Source organism: Xyrauchen texanus, chromosome 23 (genome assembly GCF_025860055.1).
Source record: "Xyrauchen texanus isolate HMW12.3.18 chromosome 23, RBS_HiC_50CHRs, whole genome shotgun sequence".
NCBI classification, from domain to species: Eukaryota; Metazoa; Chordata; class Actinopteri; order Cypriniformes; family Catostomidae; genus Xyrauchen; species Xyrauchen texanus.
In genome coordinates this window covers 34084034-34101559 of record NC_068298.1, presented here as the reverse complement: position 1 = coordinate 34101559, position 17526 = coordinate 34084034, and the positions used below count along the sequence as shown (strand labels likewise).

Genomic DNA, 17526 nt, shown 5'->3' with positions numbered 1-17526 from the left:
TAATGCAATCTGCAAGAAAGTCTAATAGATTCACAGTTATATCTCTGAATACATCTTTTTGCGACATCCTGTTTTTGACCAAGCTTGGGCTGCTTTTAATAAAGAAAAGCAGCAATGTACAAGTTCTCAGGGGGTGTTGCAAACCAGAGGCACCATTTTAGCAAACTTAAAGGAAATGATGTGGATCCCACCCTCATAGATGCTCTCTTTATCTCTTCTCACATTGTGTAGAAAACAGAGGAACTATCAAAACTGTATCTCAGAGCAAAAATAGCAAAATGGATGTAGTAACTAAAGAGGGACAGCTGTTTTTGCAAGGAGTCAAATTTGGAAAGGTGAGTTTTTTTTTTTATCATATGATAATTTTATATATTTCCAGTTTAATATGTACATTTTATAACTTCAATTTAGCTAATTATTGCTGTTTTCTTTTTTTTTCTTTCATTCTAATACTTGTTGCATCAGCTCAACTAGTGATGTGGTAATTATGCCTTAAATGCACTGTTGCACTTAAGTTGCTTTGGATAAAAGTATGAGCCATCTGCATTTTGCTTTTTTTCTCTCTCTTTTTTTTACAATATTAAAAATGCATCTTTAAGTGAAACTTGAGAATGATTCAATGCACTGGGGAGAGAGTAGGCTAATGTGCTTTTTGTTTGGAAATGATTGCATATGAGCCATACTGTGTATGCACGCATCATATCTTTGTTTATCGGTTATAGCATCATTAAAGCACTACTAAATAATTTACATCTACCCTTGAGAATGATAGTAGCCAGAAATCCTCAACTGTACATTATAAATATAAGAGGGAAAACGGCAGCTGGTTGTCAACCTGAGGTGCTTCCATCTTCATGGTAGCATTTAACGGCCCTGAATCATGCATGCGAGAGAAAACGACAGCATGTTTCAGAACTTCTCCCGCCTCTGGCATGTTCTCCCAGATATCTAACCAGTCCAAATGGACAAGTACAAAACCAGACAGTTTGATGTTAAAGCCTTCTCAGTCATGCCACAAATGAATTCATTTTCTTTGCCTCAATTATAACTGACTTCTTTTCTCGTTCCTGTAGAAAATATGGCGGAAAACTTGGCTGGCTCTATTTGAGCCTAGCCCTGCTGGAATCGGTCGCATGGAGCTGTACGATATACGTGATGGACGGGGGCTAAAGGGGTTCACCAGTGGAAAGCCTGCAGGGTTCAGGAAAACAGATAGACGGGTGATTCGCCTGACAGACTGTCTAAGCATCACTCCGGCTCCAGGAGAAAGTTGTCCCAAAGAATGTTCCGCCTTCTTTTTAAACACCACCACTTGCACCTTCACCATTGCTGCGCCCACCCAGGAAGACTGGATATCTGTGCTCTGCAAGCTGGCATTCCAGGTATAGAAACTTTCCATCCACTTTTCGCGCTATTCTGAAAATGCGTAAAAAAAAAATTGCGAAATCTGTCGTCTTCTGCCCGTTTCCATTCGATTGTCCTTTTATCGATAAAAATGGTGTGCGTAATGACGTCATGTCTAAAAAAACAAAACACTGTCGCATACATTTTTGGTTTATCGTAAAATAAATCTGCCCTTAAGCTGTTCATTCACAAATGTGTTTTTATCGCTAATTGTGTATCTTTCGCCTCTCAGATGTCCCCATTTCTTTTTTCCTCTGAAGTTTTGGTAAAACGGGGAGAGTGTTGAGACAATTCATTGAAATTAGCAGCTTATGTCATTTTAATTACACAAATAAATGCAATCAGAAGACGAGGAATTACAATCAAAAGGAACAGTTGCCCTTCTGTTAGGACTTGTAATATTAGTCCTGATGTTGTGACTAGCGCAGGCCACCGACCGGTACCGACCCAAAAGCGAATCATTGTGGACTTGAGTGGTGGAAACTTTCAGTCTTAGTATAAGGACCATCCGTTGTTTTACTATTAAAGAAAAATGATCCGGTGTAACATCAGAGTTTACATATGATACATTCCTGATATTCAATATGCTATTTTGAACAATCATCAAATCTAAAGCATTGTCATCTTAACTGTCCTGCATATTTGTCCAGCAACTTTTAATGACCAGCTGAACATCTAAAATTAATTTAATGTCATAATGCAATTTACATTTTCAGAAGAAGCTCAGCAAATGCGATCTGAGGTAAAGAGTGTTAGATTTAAAATATTTAAATGTTTTAAAATGTTCAAAATCTCGTTATTGAATTGACAGTTCTGGTGAAAAAAAAAAAAAAGTCTAGAACATTCTGGGAATGTCAATCAGACAACTTTTTCATTTACAGAACAGTGTAGATCTAATTTAGGTTTGTGTAAAGAAAAGGCATATATAGGTCTAAAAATAAAACATGTTTGTTTGGTAATTTTCTTTTTTTAATTTAACACTATTCGTTTGGCAATTTATTTAATTTAATACGGGGAATTTTGCTTGCACTTTTTCAAAAGTAAACTAAACAAATTTTTTTATAGAATTGGGCTATAAGTTAGTGTTCCAAAAAAAGCACACTCATGCTTTTCTCCTAGTATTGCGCATTTGTTTTTAATATAAAACATCTTTTGCACCGAAATTTTTTTTATTTTTTTATTTTTATTGAGGGCTAATTCCATGACTGCTGTCTATTATTTTGAAAGGTGTGTAAAAGCAACGTTAATAAATAAACGGATGGCTACCGTGATTAAATTAATCACAAACAGTGGCTATTCATTTGTTCTCTGTGCACTTGTCGATGTGCATAATACGAGATATTTGTATTGGCACTCCTAGTAGTATGTCATGCAGCATCAGATCTATATGCCGTTAAAATCAATCCATAATCACGTAATCACGTCAAAACAACGAGTGGGACATTTGTGGCAATTTTGCATTACATTTTCTGCAAGTTTGTCAGAACTTTACATTTTTGTTAGGGTTTGGCCACTGGACAATAGTTCAAATATCAGTAAGCAGCAGCAGAACTTTCAATCCACTGTCGGCAAACTTGCATGAACTACCTTCATAAAATCAAAGGGAAATAATTGGTTAAGAATGTTGTTTGAGCCCATAACCCCAGCCCTAAATCTAACCTTTTCTCTTTTCCTGTAATCTAATGGGTTGATAGGAATTTTGTACCAGGAACAACAAGGATGTTGGCAATGACTACATGATCGCTCACAAACATTAAAGATATAATTAGATAGGAACATGCTTTTTAAGGGTTAAGCTTCAGTTTTTTTTAACACAACAATACAGCCACCTTGACAGAGGAAGTGCAGATAACAACTTCTTTTTATTTATGATTGCACAAGACTGTCCTTGGTCTCTCTTCAAAGACAACTGATACCACAAAAAAGGAGTTTCTAATGTACATTGTTGTCAACTGTTTTATATTTTTTAGAAGACCAATGGAACTGAAGATGCCAGGAAGGCCCAGAGAGATAAATACATGCCACTGGCTGACAATGATCTGTACTCGACGTGGGGTGCAGGTGAGACTTGAAATACATTTTCTAGATTACACAGAACCATGATTAGGATTATCTGACGCTAAACTAGGTGTTGCAAAATGTTGCATTGAGTAAGAGGATGTGTCTAACAGACACATGTAGGTTCCTTCACATCTACAAAGGTCTGAAATAATAAGATAAGAACACTCACACTTACAGTAATATTGGCTGAAAAGAGACAGGTACAGGTTTATATCAATTATTCAAATCCTCTACATTCTCAAGCCTAGCAATTCTGAATCAAAATTTAAGACATGACAACTGCACAATATGTTTAAACCTCCTGAAGGTCTGAGCCAACACTGGGAGTTTAGGCCGTGGTGATGGAGCACCATGATCACACAGTAAAATGTTAGTCAGACTGATCTCACTGTGAATTTGTGCACAGAAGTTCAACGGCTGCATCCGAAACCAAAGGTAGCTGTCTTGTTGCCTCCCTGTCCTATCAGTCAATGACTCAACAGACAGCATTTGCGTAGGAAGGTACCTCCAGTAACTGGATTTTGACAGGCTACTGAGGCAGCATAAAGATAAAAGCCATCTGTTTTCCATTAAAGGTTTTTCCACTAAATTATTGTGGTTTCTTTTCATTTCTCACACTTAGAATACATTTTACCACACTGATGGTTAGGTTTAGAGTTGGAGTTTGCAATATATTAATGTAATTTCTACTCAAATGTTTCCGAACCAGACGTGCTGTGCCTTTCAAGTTACACTTATTCAAAGAAGTGAAAGAATGCTTGTGCACCGAAAATACATACTTCCCTATTATATAATGTGCCAAAAACAGTATGCCAGTGGAGTAGTATGTCCGAATCCTCAGTATTCATAGAACAATAAACGAGAAATATCTTGATGATTACTATTTCCGGCGAGATTCTGAAGTTCGACTGGACACTTTACTGTCCCATAATGCCCTGGGAGCTGAGGAGACATCAAGTTCAAAATGCAGAAGGTGGTTCTTTCAAATTGTAAGTGATATATATACCAATAAAGTTGTTCCTTGCTTAAATGGTGCTTGTTTAACAAAACCAGAGGAAATTGATGTTATTGAATCATACTGATATGCTTGTGTATGGTTGATGTTTCAAGATGGCTCCACAGATGGCTGTCATTCTCTTGTTTTTTGTCACTCTTTTCCAATCAGTTTCACCAGGGATGAACTGCAGGATATTTGGCAGAGCATACCTGATAATTTTTTGCCCATGTTTGATTATTCTGATGTTTTATTAGACATCTTAGTTGGAGGCGCAGCGGTGCTCTACAAACTATCCAAAAGACACGTGAGGGAAGAGAGCTGGCGCGCTTGTGAAGCTTCGTCAACTTGGCTTTAGGACTCCACTGCCAAGTATGCATCTGGCGATTGTCCGCTCCCTCGCCAACAAAACAGATGCACTGCTTCTACTCACTTAAACAAATAAGGACATTTCTAACTTAAATGCTCTGTGTTTCATGGAAAACTGGCTGAATGAAGCCATACCAAATAGCACGTTACATCTGCCGAGCTTCCAGCTGTTCAGAGCAGATCGTATTGCGGAATCATCTGGGTAAACAAGAGGCAGTGGAAAGTGAATTTACATCAACGAACGTTGGTGTACAGATGTAAAAGCTTTGAAGAAGATGTGCTATCCTAATTTAGAATAGCACATAGAAGTGCTAGAAGTGCCTTTCTACTCGCTGCTCATTTATTCTGGTGAGTGTGTACATCCCGCCACAATAATGCATGAATGCGTTGCAACAGATGGCTGAACACATCACCGATATGGAGCAGCAATACCTGGTCTCATTTATTATTCTGGGAGATTTTAATAAAGCTAACCTCACCTGTGAACTGCCAAAATACAAACAACACATCACATGCCCCACCAGAGAAAGAAATATATTGGACCACTGCTACACCACTGTAAAGGATACATATCGCTCCGTCCCACATGCAGCTTTAGTACTCTCTGATCAATGTCTGGTTCATCGATTCCTGGCCTACATGCAGAAATTTAAATCAGCTAAGCCTGTAGTACATACTGTAAAGAGCTGGACCAATGAAGCAGAGCTGGAACTACAAGTCTGCTTTGACTGCACTGACTGGAGTGTTTTTTAGGCTGCTGCCACAGACCTGGACAAGCTCAAAAATACTGTGACATCATATATAAGTTTCTGTGAGGATATGTGCATCCTTACTAGGACATTTTTATCATTCAATAACGATAAACCATGGTTTACAGGAAAACTCAGACAGCTTTGTGCCAAAGAGAATGCATACAGAAGTGGGGATATTGTACAACCAGGCCAGGAACGCACTTACTAAGGAAATCAGAGTGGCTAAATGAAGCTACATTGAACACGATCCAGCATATGTCTGGAAAGGCCTGAAAAGCATCACCAACTACAAGACATCAACTAATGGCTGATGAACTGAATGTGTTTTATTGCATGTTTGAAAATCCCTGTCTCACACCACTCCCCGCTCTGATCTTCAATTCACATGCACACCAACATCTCTTGGAGCCCCTCACCCATTCTTATACTCAATCTGCACTTCTGATCTGTGAGGAGGATGTGTGCCGTGTCTTTTGGAAACAAAAGACTTGGAAAGTTTCAGGCCCAGACAGTGTTTCACCTACCTGTCTGAAAGTATGCACTGACCAACTGGCCCCCAGCTTCACACAGATATTCAATAGATCACTGGAGCTGTGTGAAGTTCCCTGCTGCTTCAAATGACCCACCATCATTCCAGTCCCCAAAAAACCCCAAATCACAGGACTTAATGACTACAAGCCTGTCGTTCTCACATCTGTAGTCATGAAATAATTTGAGAGACTGGTTTTGGCCTACCTGAAGGACATCACTGGACCCCTGCTGGACCCCCTTCAGTTTGATTACTGATTACAATCAGGTCTGTGGATGGTGCTGACAGTATGGGACTGCATTATATCCTGCAACACCTTGACAGACCTGGGACTTATGCAAGGATCCTATTTGTGGACTTCAGTTCAGCCTTCAATACCAATCATGCCTGATCTTCTCTCAATTAAACTGACCCAGTTGTCCGATGTGTCGATGGATCACCGGCTTTCAGACAGATAGTCAGCAGCTAGTGAGACTGGGGAAACTCACATCTGGGACCCTCACTGTTAGCACTGGTGCTCCTCAGGGATGCATTCTCCCTCTCTTCTCCCTGTACATGAATGACTGCACTGCAGAAGACCCCAATGTCAAGCTCCTGAAGTTTGCAGATGACACCATGGTCATCGGCCTCATCCATGATGCTGACGAGGCTACATACAGATGGGAGGTTGATCAGCTTGGCTGTCTGGTGCGGTCACAACAACCTTGAACTGAACACGCTCAAAACAGTGGAGATAATAGTGGACAACCTATTATACCTATGTCCTATTATTTGTATGTCTATTTACTGTATACACTTACCTTGTTTAATATTCTGTGTCTCACTGTAATGTTCTTTGTGCATTTGTTTCTCCTATCACAAAACATATTCCTTGTGTACATGAGAAATAAAGCTGATTCTGATTCTTATTCTGATTATTTTGTGTCATGGAAAATGTCCACATTCCCAGATGAAGTCTGAAGTCTATTCTTACTACCGTAATTTCCGGACTATAAGCCGCAACGTTTTTCCCACGCTTTGAACCTCGCGGCTTATACAATGACGCGGCTAATATATGGATTTTTCCCGCTTTCAAATTTTATAAAAAAAATTAAAAAAACATTCTGTGACGTGCTCAGTTTTTTGGCGTGGAAGCTTTCATTAGACCAATGAAATTGCCGAACGGGTTAAGGTCAAAACAACTTTTTTTGTTTACTGTTTAGATTAAATCGAGCGCGCTCAAACTTCCCATCATTCTGATTACGGTAGTAATTTTGTCAACCTCACCATGGCAAAGACATGGAGAAATGAATATGATGCTGCTTTCAAGTTGAAGACGATTGATCTGGCTGCTGCACGGGAGCTTGGTCTTAATGAGTCGATGATAAGACGCTGGAAACAGCAGCGTGAGGAATTGACTCAGTGCAAAAAGACAACTAAATCTGAGGCTATTCAGCTCCGACACCGAAGGAGATGACTTCAGTGGTTTCATGTGCACAAGAGGAGGAAGATAGTGACCAATGACTTTCTTGGTAGGCTACTATTTACTGCAAATATTTTATTACAAGCCGTGTGTGGCAGCGGGGCGTGGTCAAGCGCCTGTCCAGGAGAGAAAAGCTGTAAGGGCGCTTACACCTGCGCTTAAATTATGTCTAACACCGGTGTCTAATTTCAAGTGCCCTGCTTCATGTGTCCTTCTTGGGAAAACTGTCACACGGGCACCAGTGTGACAGTTTTCAGCAGGGCACTTGACGTTCCAGGTAAGGCTTTTAATGGCCACAGCAATGTTTACAATCAATTTTATAAAGTTTCTCAATTCTTCTATGCGCCAACACTAGACTGACGTGAGTCACTCTCTCAGCTCTGTGGCTGCTGCCTTTTTATGCCGCTCTCCCCATGCTTACTGAAATTAGACACCGGTGTTAGACATAATTTAGCTCAGGTGTAAGCGCCCTTACCGCTTTTCTCTCCCGAACGGGCGCTTGACTACATCCCCGCTGCCACACCGTGTTTCGTTAAAGCCTATTTATTAGCCTATTTATTTTTGTTACAAGCCGTGTTTCGTTAAAGCCTGAGTAAAGTTAACTTGTTTCAATGTACCGGTAGGCACCTGCGGCTTATAGACAGGTGCGGCTTATTTATGTTCAAAATAATATTTTATTTAAAAATCAGTGGGTGCGGCTTATATTCAGGTGCGCTCAATAGTCCGGAAATTACGGTACTCACATGCATACCTAAAAACATAGTGTTTTACCAACCAAGAAGCATGTCCATCAAATGCAGTAGATACTCTGACAGTAAGCGATTTTGGACGCAGGGCTGTTGGACGTACAGTTGCACGTTTACACAACTTTAGTTCCAGCTTCAGCAACTGGGGGCAGTTCAAAAATGAGGAAAGCATAGACCCATTTTACCTGACAACTGTCGCTGATTGTCCCATTAAATCAGTCTGGATGAAGATTGTCATGGTTATAGTGCTGTTGGTTTCAGTGTTAAAAGAACTTACATGCAGGAAAGCTGACCTTGAAAACAACATTTGTGACATATGTGAAAAATAAATAATGCTAAAACGCTATATTGCACTAGCTGAAAGTGTGTATTACAAGTTGCAGCTATTTATTGAGTATATATACAGTGTTTGGTCAAAGGTTTTGAAACACTTACTCATTCTTTATTATTATTATTTTTATTTTCACAATTTAGAATAATAGTAACGTAATGGAACATAAATGGAACTACATTGTGGGAATTACATTGTGACTAAATCCAACAAAATTCTAAATAAATACATTTTTTTTGTATAAAATGTTTATTTTGTAATGAAATAAATTAATATTTTTGTCTACAAAACTAATTTCAAACATTTAAGCATACGCCTTCAGATCAAAAGATTAAGATCATGAAAAACATTTCAGTCTAGTTTTTCAAAGCATTTGACCGGTAGTGTTTGTATGTAACTTTCCTTTAAGTGAATGATGAAATGTAATTTCTGACTTGGTAGTCAGTGATAAGATTTGTAACACTGATAACACTATTGGCTCATAACACAAAGGCACAAAGTTACTTGGGAAATTTCAAAGGTATTTAAAAAAAATCAGTCATATTATCTGAAAATTATGCTCTGGAGCAACCGATGTGCTGCTGTGGAAATTATAGAGCTGTGTGACAGTGTGTTAGGAGTTAGTAGCATAGGGCTTAAGTACATTTTGTTTATAGCTGTTTTGAATACACTACAGAATAAGTTTTGTCCAAAATAGCTACCATTTGTTGCCACAACTGTTGTACCTGTCAACTCTTATACAACCTAACCTTTTTTCCCTTATATTTTTTTAGGGGATAAGACTTATTTGGCTTTACCATAGTATTATTGATGTGAAAATGTAAAACAAACGTGCAAAAATTTTTATTTGGATTTATACAGCCTGATTTGTAGGCATTTTATTTTCTATTAATTTTTAATTTGACTATAGCGTTAAAGGGATAGTTCACCCCAAAATTAAAATTCTCTCATTATTTACTCACTCTCATAATATCTCAGGTGTGTATGACTTTCTTTCTTCACCAGAACACATTTGAAGAAAAATAGAAAAATATCTTGGCTCAGTTGGTCCTTAAAATGTAAGTGAATGGTGATTTCTCTTTTGAAGCTCGAAAACAGTCGACAGTCAGCATAAATGTCATCGATACAACTCCAGCAGTTACATTAATATCATCTAAAGTGACATATTTGCTTTTGGTGCGATAAAGATAAATATTTAAGTACTTTTTAAGTACTTTTTTAAACTCTAAATCAAGTGCTGCTCACAAGTGAGAAAGAGGAACACTGCACAGTTTCTTGGTTGGTTTTAGTTCTGTTGTTTCTTTACTCACAATGGTGCATTTGTGGATGTCTCAACTGGGTGGAGAACGTGAAATTACTTCTGTATCCGTGACCACTTGGACTCCGCCCTCTTGTGAAACATTGGATTATAGTTAAAAAAGTACTTAAATCTTGTCGCTTCAGAAGACATTAATTTAACTGCTGGAGTCTTATGGATATAGTTTATGCTGACTGTCTTTGATTTTTGGAGCTTCAAAATAGAAATACTACTGAGCTAAGATATTTTTCTATTTTTCTTCAAATGTGTTCTAGTGAAGAAAGAAAGTCATACACACCTGTGATATCATGAGGGTGAGTATAAATAATGAGATAATTTTCATTTTTGGGTGACCCATCCCTTTAAGTTTGAAACTAACATTCATGATGTATTCAATTCTTCTGCCTCCTTGTTCTCAGCTAGCCCTGTAAGATATCTTCTGTTCTGTCTTAGCTTTAAATTCAAGAGGTCTAACCTCATAGATAGAGAATTTGTCTAGCGATCCTCTGGTTTGATGTTCTTGTTAAATCCACACCTCAGGCCAGTTCCAGGTGACAGTGCAGAGCACAGATGCGTCTCAGAGGTGCAGGATGTCTGGCTCATACCTGCTGTCTTCTGAGAAAGAGGCTGTTTGCCTACTGGACCTCAAGACAGGACAGGCCATCTTCCGATGGCCCTACAGGCTTCTCAGAAGATTTGGCAAAGTCAAGGTGCTCCCCTGTAGAATAAATGTGAAGAACTATATAAATAAATAAATAATAATACTAAAAAATATTATATATATATATGTGTGTGTGTGTGTGTGTGTGTGTGTGTGTGTGTGTGTGTGTGTGTGTGTACAAGGGGTGTAAAGCAATAATTAAATTAAGGAATTTATATTGAGGAATTGTAAACTGTTAACTACTGTGTAGTTCTGTGTACTGTGTAGTTATTCATTTAGTATATTGACTTGCTTATCAGTTGACTTGTTTAGCTTCCAACTTGTGTTTTTTTAAAACATAATAAACAAGTAAGGTCACATTTCACCCTAAAAAAATACAAATAATAAGAATAAAAATATATATTTTAAAATATTATACAGAACTTATATAATTTATATCTTGCATAAAGTAAGTGAATGATATTTTAAGAATATTAAGATTTTTTGCATTGAGATATAATTTTAATGACAGTTAAGACCCCTTCCCCCCAACTCTCTTTCCATAATGCATCAGGACTGTAATAAATGATGTATAAATAATTTACAATTTAAATGACAGGAATGAGAACTTTTTATTGGTTTATGGCAATACAGATTTATTGGGAAAATGTGCTTAAAATATGTCAAGGTCACATTTCACTCTAATGTCAGAAATGTATTTTAAAATCTTAAAATATATGTTGCAATAAGTAATATGATATTTTAGGGACAATATGATTTTTTGCATTGAGAAATTATTTTCATAAAAATAAGGCACATGCTTTTGAACTATAATAAATGACTGCATACAGCATACATTAGTATGGTTTAAAAACAAATGTAGTAGATACAACAAAAAGGCAGTAGCACAACAGAACCACAGTGACGTAGCCTATAATGTAAACTTCACAATTTAAATGATATATCATTATGGAAATATAATTTATTTAAAATATGTTGCCATTATTTTCCCTAATTTACTGGGAAAATGTCCTTACTTGTCATGAAAATAATTTTCCAAAAAATAAATTACAAAGTAAAACTTTATGCTGCTAAAAAAGGGTTAATTTTCTTTATGCAAATAGAATTTAATATTTCATAAATATCAGTTTCCTTTGGGGGGAAACGCATGACCTGTACATGTTCTTGAGAGGTTTTTAAGATTCACACATTTACTCAATGTATTCATCTTTTCAGGGCGGAATTATGATCGAGGCAGGTTGTCGCTGTCAAACAGGGGAGGGTCAGTTCATTTTCATGTCAAAACAGGGATCGCAAATACACAAAGCAATTGAAGAGGCCATCATGCACCAGAGTGTCCAAGAGCTACTAGCCCAAGCCACTGTACTTCCAGAGTTTGCATCCCAGCCCTCTTTACCTAAAACCAAAACACAGGACAGACCTACGCTTCCTCCGATCTACATGAATCAAGAAAGACCCCGGCCAATGATACAACACAAACAAGGACAGCAAATTTACAAAACCATTGGGGAGGCACTCATTCAACACAGTGTCCAAGAACTGCCGGCACCATCCACCACTCTTCAAAAAGATTCTCTACCACCACCACCACCACCCTCACCTAAACCCAAACCAATGGACAGATCTAAGGACAAACCTAAGGTTAATAAGCATCCTCCAGTCAACATGAATCAGTGCAGACCTGTACTACAACAGAAACCTGGGCAACCAATGCACCGGGCCATTGAGGAGGCTCTTATGAACCTGAATGTCCAAGAGCTAATGACGTCATCCAACCCTCTTTCACAAGCCCCTACACCCCCACCATCCTTGCCTAAATCCAAACCAAAAAATCGGCCCTATGTTAATAAGCATCCTCTAAATCTGGAAAGACCCCTTCCAGAGTTACCACACAGAAACATCTCCTTACCAGAACCTCCCTGTGCCAAAAGCCCCGTGAGAAGCCCAGATAATGCTTTGTATTCCTCTGTTGGACCACAACCAAAACCTAGAGCAAAAACAAATCTCCCAAAAGTTCCAATGCCTCCTAGACTACCAGCACACGTTCAAATTCACATTAAACAGGATGCACATGAAATCACGAATAAAGAGAAAGCATGGAATTCCTCACAAGATCCTTTAGAGAGCAAAAACGAGGACACTCCCTACATTAACAGGACAGCTACGACAACGGCCGAACAGGACCAACTGAACATTGAGGCACTATACAGCAGAGTGAATTTCGCAGGTAAGCATAAGAATAGACAGATTGAGGATAATGATGGTCAAGAGCAGCCCAACACAGACCAGCAAACTCCTGTTACCACTTCCACGGAAATCCCTGTCGACTTCAAACAGACACTTTCTAGCTACCCTTTTAAAGAGCTGTCCAAGATTCCACCCCCATTCCCTTTCAGGTCACACAGAGGAAGTATCGATCATTTAGAAAGTCTAGAGGATTAGATGACTGATTAATGTTTCTATGTCGACAGTTGGGGTTAATGTCACTGCTAATTAAAGTTAAAGTCAAAGTGAAATCAAAACTGACCCTTTTTGCTTGCTTAATACACATTTCTCGTCTTTTTGAGAAAGACTATTCAGCACAATGATGAATTTATTCCAAAGGAAAGAATTTTGTCTTCATAATTTGCTATGCCTCCGCCCCTAACTCGTCTGACTTTCTTTCTTCAGTGGACACAAACAAAGATTTTTTGAAAGATGATGTATCCAAAAAGGACATAAAAGCAGAAAGAAAGTTATGCATTTTAATGTAGTTGTTTAATCCATTTCTTCTGAAGCGATACTATCGCTTGGGTGAAAACGGATCCAAATTTAAGTCCTTATTCACTATAAATCTTCACATCCGGCCTGATAGGAACACAGGCTACCAGACAGTGACACTTTGATGCTGCATGCGGTTATCAGGTACTCAATCCCGGTATCATTACACACCAATAAGACATTGACATTTTCATTTTCTAGTGTTTACCATAAACCGACTATCATAAACTTAAACATCCAGAACAAAAAAAAGAAGAAAAAATAAATTCTCACCCACACCTATCATATTGCTTCTGAGGACATGGATTAAACCACTGGAATCTTACACCCTGTCTACCGTGCCACGCCGACAATAAACGGGAGTCCTGTTCCATTTTGTGCTGCAAGCATTGGCGCTACTACACAAATTAAATGGTTCAAAACCAACACCTGAGTGGCACCATGATAGTTTTGATTGCCGCTGGACTGTTTTTGAAGAAGCAATGTAAAAACTATGCAAACAAGCAATTTAGAAAAAATAAATAAGTGTTAGCTGGAGAAAAATGTGTTCAGATTAAATTTGTGCAGTTGTTGGCTGTCAAAACAACAACTCAAAGTGGTAATGATATCAACATAACAGGAGCGTGTTTCATTAAAGTTGGATAAACAATGTACATGCTTTGATATGTGTCAGTATTGTAAGAAATAAGTAATGGATATCCAATTCCTTGTGCTATTAATATGTGTATATTGAAGCAATTCTCGTAGGCGGGGCACGTTATAACATGACCTTTATAACAGCTTAAAATCCCCCTCTAACAACTATATATGATCAAATTGAAATAAATTGAAGATAAACTAACATATTATGTCAATAAATGTCATATATAATATAGCAATAAGTTTGACACTTGGCAATGACTACACAACAAAGCCACAGCACTGACCGAAATAATGCATTGATTGGTGACACACACACACACACACACACACACACACACACACTTACACTTATTGCATATCGTTTGGTCTAATTGTGGCACAATGTAACCCAGTGTTTCAACGTGCCCCATTGGCACAACTGGGATTTAAACCTGGCCAGTCACATGTAGCCTACTAGATAAGAATTAAAAGACTTTTAGATGCTAGGTAACAGATTGGAGATTAAAATTATACCAAGTTTGCCTCATTTTAAGTAAACACTAAAAACAGAGATGAAAATGTACTTTTGATGATATCTTTCAAAGTTTTTACCAGTGTGTGTGGAAACGTTTAAACCACGTGTGTTACAACTAGCCCCGCATTAGTTTGTGTCCCGCTCTCCCCTATACAATAAATGTATACTGTAAATAAAATGATCAAATCGAAATGTATGAAAAAATTATTTTTATTAAACATTTGAGGTAAGATATCAGTAGCAAGTTTCTGTCATTTCTGATGGAGGTTTTGAACACGTTGATCTGGATCTGACCATAAAGTGCAACTAAAGGGTTTGTACAGAACACACTCCCACACACACACACTCACACACTTTTTTTGAGAGCTTTCATAAATTTTGTCAATCAAACATTGTCTAGAACTAACCATCATCAGGGTCTATCTATTTTGTTCTTTCAATGTCTACTAAAACACAGACAAATACGTAATGATTAATTACGGCCTTAGTGCCACAAAATCAGTCCACTGAAGGCATCAGCGTCCTCCAGTCTGTCCTTCTTCAGTGTCACTAAAATGCGACGATTCGCCATCACTGGCATTTGATGACGTGACGTCGCTTTTCTCCAGAACGAAATTAGGGGAAGGTGCATCCTTTGTGTAATTGACGCTAGTCCTCAAAGACTGAGCTGAAGTCCTCTGACTGCCTGGTGGGCCGCACCCCTCCCTGAAAACTCTGCACTCCGAGTGCACAACACCCTCCAACAACTCGGACAGCTCTGTGATGTATATCTGTGCCATCTGCAGGGTGTTGTATTTGGACAGTTTTTTCTCATTCTCTAAGGATGGAATGACACTCCTCTGTTTGTCAAAGGCTTGATTCAGTCTGTGCATCCTCCGTCTTTCCCTTGCATTGGCGGCCACACGTCTGTGTCTCTGTGGACCGCTGATATTTTGCAAGCTCAAAATTACAGACATTAGCTATGCTCAACAGGGAGTCAGTCATTTTGGATTGAATGTGCATTTGTTTTTAAATCGCAGGCCCTGAACTTTTTAATACTCCTCCTAGGGGATTCATGTGATTGTCACCAAATTGAAGTCAACATTTTTATTTGTATAGTGCTTTTCAAAACACACATCGTTTCAAAGCAGCTTTACAGGAAATCATGCATTAAGAAAAAAAAAAAGAAACTTTAATATCTATAATGTCTTACAGTGATCATTGTGTAGTTTGATTAAACATGATTGTAAAATATGTTTTGAAATTAAATAAATAATAATTGTATTTAGAACCCCTGCGAGCAAGCTGAAGGTGACTGTGGCAAGGATGTTGGTTAATGGTGAAAAATAACCTTGGGAGAAACCAGGCTCACTGTGGGGGCCAGTTCCCCTTTGTCTAAACAACACGAATATAATGCCAATATTAGTTATTTCTGTGCAGTACAAGTCATGGTTTTAAATTTGTAAATTAAGTAAGCATTAAGGTCCAGTGCTTTATAAATAAAAATACAATATTTTTAAAATATTATAAGTTTAAGATTAATGACTAATGTCTTTGAAGTCCATCCTGGATTAACTGCAGAAGTTCACATTGTCCTTTGTTAGTTGGCTGATGAAGGAATTTGTTTGGAATTAAATGATAGTCTATGTATTACATTTCAAGAGTAAAGTCTACCATCAGTAGACAACGGTGATGCAGGCAGAGATAAATGATGAGGAGCATTGAAAAGGGGCATTGCAGTTCAACCGGACAGACACTCTGGCACACAAAATTTATTTAACAATAGTTGCTGGAGTCTCTATTTCCACATTCCTTACAATAGAATCACCAATTATTGGGCTCTTTCAACATGATTCTCAGTGGTTGCATCACTGAGTGGGGAGAATTGATTGGAAACCCTAACAGGAACGGGAGAGTGTGTCGCTTTTCTGAGTATGTCGACAAGACACCAAAATTGCTCCAAAGTGTGCTGTACTACCTGCATCGAAACAGTATCTACCGGCTTCTCTTTCTCACTGACCTCCACTAGCATTCGGATGCATGTCTCTAGCTAATTAAACTTCTCCATCAGCCTGACTAATTCCTTATATTTGTCACATGTGAATCCCTCACTGCTGTCGGAAGAAGCTATATCTCAGTTGATTCTGTCTCTTTATGTACTCTCAGACTGACACGATGTTCAGTGGGGGGGGGATTTGTGCGGGCCATGATATCTGTTGCAGGGCTCCTGTTCTTCTATTCTAATCTTTTCTATTTTCAAAATTAACATTTGGTAGTCTAATATTTATATTTCCTATTGACACACTAAAGCTGAAGATATAAATAACCATCTTAAGACAAATGCTTATGTGCCTAAGACGTTTGAACATAACTGTATATAGATAGATTCACATTTATATTATGTATACATTAAATAGCATCAAACATATTTACATATATAAATGCTTATCATGTATAAAACATTTGGCATAATGTTAGTGGATATTTAATTTTTTTTAAAGCTGCCAAATAATCACAGATGCAAAAATATTAACAGATCTTCAACTAGAACATTATAACATTACTTAACCAATCTGATGCGCAATTTGCATTTTCATCAGTGAACCCTCACAATGTAATGCATGCAGTTTTTTCATCAATTATTGCATTGGATCACAAGCAGAGAACACGAAACATAAGTACAGTCGCTCACATATCACATGTTTTAAACATGCAATCTTTTACATTTTAAAATATGTTTTTCACAGTAATGTTCTAATTGAAAAATAGACTAGAGAAGATGAATGTTGAGTTTTTAAGCTTTAATTTGATTCCAAGTTTGTGAATATTGACAAAGCATTTGTTTTATATCCACACTCAAATGGCCCACCTGTTGGCAAGTGACAGAAGAGTATTTCAAATTCCAGACCATGCATTTTTCTAACAATCCAAAATGAGGATTTTAAACCTGTTAACTAAGGGGATTCATGTTATAGGAACCAAATGTGGGTGACATCATGCCAAGACATTGACAATGCTAAATTTT

At 37.9% G+C, this 17526-nt stretch overlaps 2 protein-coding genes across 2 annotated transcripts; one reads left to right on the top strand and one right to left on the bottom strand.

The window, feature by feature from the left end:
* Window positions 1-250: 250 nt before the first annotated feature.
* On the top strand, window positions 251-14742 carry LOC127663294 (docking protein 2-like). The gene is made up of 5 exons (XM_052154808.1): window positions 251-335; window positions 1074-1382; window positions 3375-3465; window positions 10486-10655; window positions 11822-14742. Exons 1-5 carry the CDS (start codon window positions 279-281, stop codon window positions 13046-13048), a joined length of 1854 nt encoding a protein of 617 aa, XP_052010768.1. The 5' UTR covers window positions 251-278; the 3' UTR covers window positions 13049-14742.
* Window positions 14743-15037: 295 nt separating this feature from the next.
* LOC127663474 (transcription factor ATOH1-like) lies at window positions 15038-15478 on the bottom strand. The gene has a single exon (XM_052155076.1). It carries the CDS (start codon window positions 15476-15478, stop codon window positions 15038-15040), a length of 441 nt encoding a protein of 146 aa, XP_052011036.1.
* Window positions 15479-17526: the final 2048 nt, after the last annotated feature.